This window comes from Clupea harengus, chromosome 1, assembly GCF_900700415.2.
Source record: "Clupea harengus chromosome 1, Ch_v2.0.2, whole genome shotgun sequence".
Lineage (NCBI taxonomy): Eukaryota > Metazoa > Chordata > Actinopteri > Clupeiformes > Clupeidae > Clupea > Clupea harengus.
The window spans coordinates 20,852,325-20,857,324 of NC_045152.1; the positions used below are offsets into that span (position 1 = coordinate 20,852,325).

General features: G+C 49.8%; 1 protein-coding gene across 1 annotated transcript in view; it reads left to right on the top strand.

Moving 5' to 3' along the window:
• Window positions 1-5,000, top strand: part of ngfra (nerve growth factor receptor a (TNFR superfamily, member 16)) — a 36,449-nt gene that overhangs the window by 9,476 nt on the left and 21,973 nt on the right. Inside the window, exon 3 of the mRNA XM_031571053.2 lies at window positions 3,662-4,021. Within this exon, the coding sequence (XP_031426913.1) occupies window positions 3,662-4,021 (360 nt within the window). The remainder of the gene's footprint in view (window positions 1-3,661; window positions 4,022-5,000) is intronic.

Consider the following 5,000-nt stretch of genomic DNA (forward strand, 5'->3'; position numbering starts at 1 on the left):
TACCGGGGGATTAATGGATGCTGGTTAAATTAGGCCAACCCCCCCACCCCCCCATCCCACCCGCCGAAGTCTCCTCTCATTGAAGGCAAACTGATGATAATGGCGTGGAGGGGAGGGGGGGTCTTTCTGAGGGTCGAGGCTGACTGATACAGAAAAACAAACACCGGAGGGCTCCAGCATTTCTCCCCGGCCGCTGCCCAACCCCAGCACTCCGTCAATGTCACACTCTCCTGCAGCTCCATCTGCCTGCCTGCTTACTTACAGAGCCCAGGGCGAGAGGGAAAATAATTCTTTTTGGACCCCACAGCCCACCGTCTGGGTGGTAATTAGATCTGAGGGCGGCAGACACTGGGCTGGCTCTCCTGCCCGTACACACACATGAATGGCGAGCACACACACACACACACACGACCACAAGCTGGTTACATGCAGCAACACACTCTCACACACACACCCACGACCACAAGCTGGTTACATGCAGCGACACACTCTCACACACACAAACACACTAAGGCGCACAATATGGACACTGAGGCGCCGCACACCTGTTGGCCTCTCGCTCCTGGTAGAAAACAGAGAAGAGAAAGCAACACAAAGGTCATGGGGTCAAATCCATGGCAACCCAGAGGCAACTGATGTACCCTCCCTGTACTATAAGTGGGTCAGGCTAGGCAGGTGTGGTATTGCTACAACCCCTGCATGTTCTCAGTATGGGATTGGGATGACTCTACTACAGTAATTCGGCTCGTCCTTGAGCTGGAGGGGTGTACCAATGCATGAGTCTGAGCCTGTTTACACAAAGCCCCCCACCCCCCCACTGGGATAAACAGTGTAAAGCATAGTGGATTTAAATGTGACAGTTGCTGTCACGGCCTTCTAATGTGTTTGAATGAGTCACGGTTTGTTCGCTAATTGGCTTGTGAACAGAGCTGTCCTGGATGAGTAACGTGTTTAACTAGATGCAAGCAGTGATTTGTTCGCACACACACACACACACACACACACACACACACACACACACACACACACACACACATACACACATACACACACTCCCACCCCCCTTGACTGTTCTGCCTGAGAGAGCTCCTGCTGTGTAGATGCCATCCTTGGATGTGGCCGAGGCGCGATCCGGTGTTTGTGGACGGGTTGTGCCAAACTTGGCACGATTTAGAGACAACAATGCCAGGCTGTGTGCTTTACACCACCGGTGCAGCTGTTATATCTTATGATCAATTCGGAAGAAGAGAAAGAGAGATGGAAGGAAAGAAGGGATGAGAGTTTGTGTATGTGTCTTAGAGGGCTTAGTGAGACAGAGCGAGAAAGAGAGAAAAGAAAAGAGAGAGAGAGAGATGTGCTGAGACATTGCCACAGGGCTTTTCACACACGGAATATTTACATGCAAAAACACTTGACAAACTCTTGCAGAGACTTGCATTGACAAGCTCACGCTCTCATTCTTTTTGACATACTCATATGAAAGTGCACGAATATCTCTCTCTCCCCTTTCTCTATTTGTGTGTGTGTGTGTGAGTGTGTGTGTGTGTGTGTGTGTGTGTGTGAGTGTGTGTATGTTTCTCAGACCTTTGACTGACACACCCATACACACCACTTGTATGTCTGCACCCACTATTGTTTTTGAAATCACAACAACCTCCAAGGCGAAAAAGGTTATCTGGGCTCAGAGGGTAGTTAGCCATCTACCACCTCTACACAAACAGGAAAGCCTCCTGTGTCACGCCCAGACCCCCCAAAATTAAACACCCTGTCACCCCCACAGTGGCTTCCTCTAGGGCAGAGGCACATCCTTCCTTCTCAGGTTACCCCCCAAAAACACGCGTGGCATCTGTGCCCGTTGCCCGCCGCCACACTTCCCCTTGGCACCCTCCCCTCCCCGCAACCATCCTGTCCCATCATCCTCTCTCAGACACACACCTCTGAATTATTTAGTGGCCCTCCAATTATATCTGAATATGATTCCATGGGAGAGTCTGCTGTGCATTGAGAGAAGCCCAGGAGACCCCCCCCCCCCACCCCCAATCTAACGCTCCAGAATAACCCCACTTTGTCGCTTGTGCCAGTGGCCGCCAGTGGCCAGTGTGGGTGGCTAATCGGAAGCGGGGGTCTGCTCTGAGCTGATGTCTCTTTCATGAGGTGACGGGAGTTAGCTTTATTAATGTAATCCCTCAAAATGAATCAGAGCGCTTTAGCGCTCACAGAGAGAGAGAGAGAGAGAGAGAGAGAACTCCCAGAGCCGGAGGTGAAGAGCAGTGCTGGCTAATTAGTGGAGCACTCAGGTCACAGCGGTTACCCTTGTTTTACACAAATTACTTTTGCACATACTGTAACATACAGTATGTGTCGCCGTGTTCGTCGACAAACGCCGAGTAGTAGCCGCACTTTAGGCTGCTATGTGGGGTGTGTGTGTCGACCGCTAGTCTTCCTCGCCGGGTTGTGTCAGGCCACCGAGCGAGGCTGTGTAACGTGCCACCAGACTTATGCCATCCAGAAGGGCAGGGTGAGGGCACACCAGCGAGAGGAAACGCGAGCTTGGCGGAGCACTTATCCCCTTGGGCACCCGAATTCCGCATGTGCGTCTCAGCAGATGGTGCATTGGCTGCCCAACACGTCGATCGGCCGTAAGCATGTTTCACAGCTACCAGCAGGTGGTTTTAGTTTTGCAGGGCGGAACATGCGTGGGAAAAAAGACATTGCTTCTGGTCACAGCAAAGTTGGTGGGGGTAAGGATAAACATATGTATATGCATAGTTTAGACTAAGCCTGTGAGGACCCTTTCATATTAGCGCTTACAGGCCTGTATGACCAGAGACGGAGAGGAAGTATTTCGAGCGCTTGGGTCTGTTTGCAGGCTCTCGGGGTGGTGCCAGCGAGGCGGGGAGCGCGGGCCAGTCGTGCATTTGTATTCTGCTGCTGTGTTAAGAAGGGGAATCCTTGTGCTATTGCCACTCGCAGATCAATGCGATAATGAGCTCAACAAGCCTCTGTCCACACACACACACACACACACGCACACGCACACGCACATACAAACACACACAGGATAGCAAGAGAGAGAGGGAGAGAGAGAAAGAGGAGAAAATAGGAGGTGAAAGAGAGAGGAGAGCAGTGTCTTTCCGCAATGACAATCAAATCATTGTTCCCACTAGCAGCAGCATTCAATAGACATGATAAACATGATTACCCACTCCTATCCTGTTTGCAAGCCTCCCTTCCTCCCTCATTCCCTCTCCTCTCCTCTCCTCTCCTCCTCTGCTATTCCTCCAAGCACTCTTCATATATTTTCATCAGGCATTGTCCCTCGTCTCTCTGCTCTCTATTACAGCCACTTCAGAATCGAGAAAGGGACCTTTGAGTGATTGTGTAGATAACAGAACCAGGTCAATACCTCTCTTTTGAGAGAGAGAGAGAGAGAGAGAGAGAGAGTGAGGTTTTAGATCATTTGAAGCCATTTCCTATTTTTTTCCAAGTTAAGTTGAGCTGAGCATCTCTTCCGCTAGTAAAATTCAAGTCTCTCTGTCTGCCCTTTTTTATTTTATTTTTAATCTGCTGTCATTTTATTGTTTAACTTAACACTCTCTCTCTCTCTCTCTCTCTCTCTCTCTCTCTCTCTCTCTCTCTCTCTCCTTCTCTCCCTGTCCAGGTGAGAGCTACTCGGAGTCATACAGCCACACGGAGGGCTGCCTGAAATGCACAGAATGCACGGGTCTCATGCGCATGCAGAAGCCATGCACGGACTCCAACGACGCCGTGTGTGTGTGCGACTACAGCTTCTTCATGGGCCAGGTGTCGGGCCGCTGCGAGCCGTGCACGGTGTGCCCGCGCGGCGAGGGCGTGCTCTCCAGCTGCGAGTACGACCACGACACGGTGTGTGAGCAGTGCAACGAAGACTCGTACTCAGAGCACGACAGCTCGCTGGACCCCTGCCTGCCCTGCACCATCTGCGAGGACTTCGAGGTGGAGCTGCGCACCTGCACGCCAGAGCGCGACAGCATTTGCCGCGGCGAGTACCCCCTCCATTCTTCACTCACCCACACATACATACACATGCGCATACATGCACATACATACACATGCACATGCACATGCGCATACATGCACATACACATACACATGCGCATACATGCACATACACATGCACATACATACACATGCACATGCACATGCACATACAGTACATACACATGCGCATACATGCACATGCACATACATGCACATGCACATGCACATACATACACATGCACATGCACATGCACATGCACATACACATACACATGCGCATACATGCACATACACATGCACATACATACACATGCACATGCACATGCACATACAGTACATACACATGCGCATACATGCACATGCACATACATGCACATGCACATGCACATACATACACATGCACATGCACATGCACATGCACATACACATACACATGCACATACATACACATGCACATGCACATACACATGCGCATACATGCACATACACATGCACATACATGCACATACACATACACATGCACATGCACATACATACACATGCACATGCACATGCACATGCACATGCACATGCACATGCACATACATACACATGCACATACATGCACATACATACACATGCACATGCACATACATACACATACATACACATGCACATACATACACATGCCAGTTGATATTTTCTTTATATATGACTATTAAGACATAGACATACAGTATATACACAGATATGCACAAGCTACCTCTACCTCAAACACAGAACAAACACACACACACAGACACACACAGACACACACACACACACACACACACACACACACACACACACACACACACACACACACACACACACACACACACACACACACACACACACACACAAATACTTTGCTATTCATTTGTCTCTCACACACTATCTGTCATAAGCACACAAACGGTCACAAAAGGAACACAAAAAGAAACACACACACAGGCTCACAA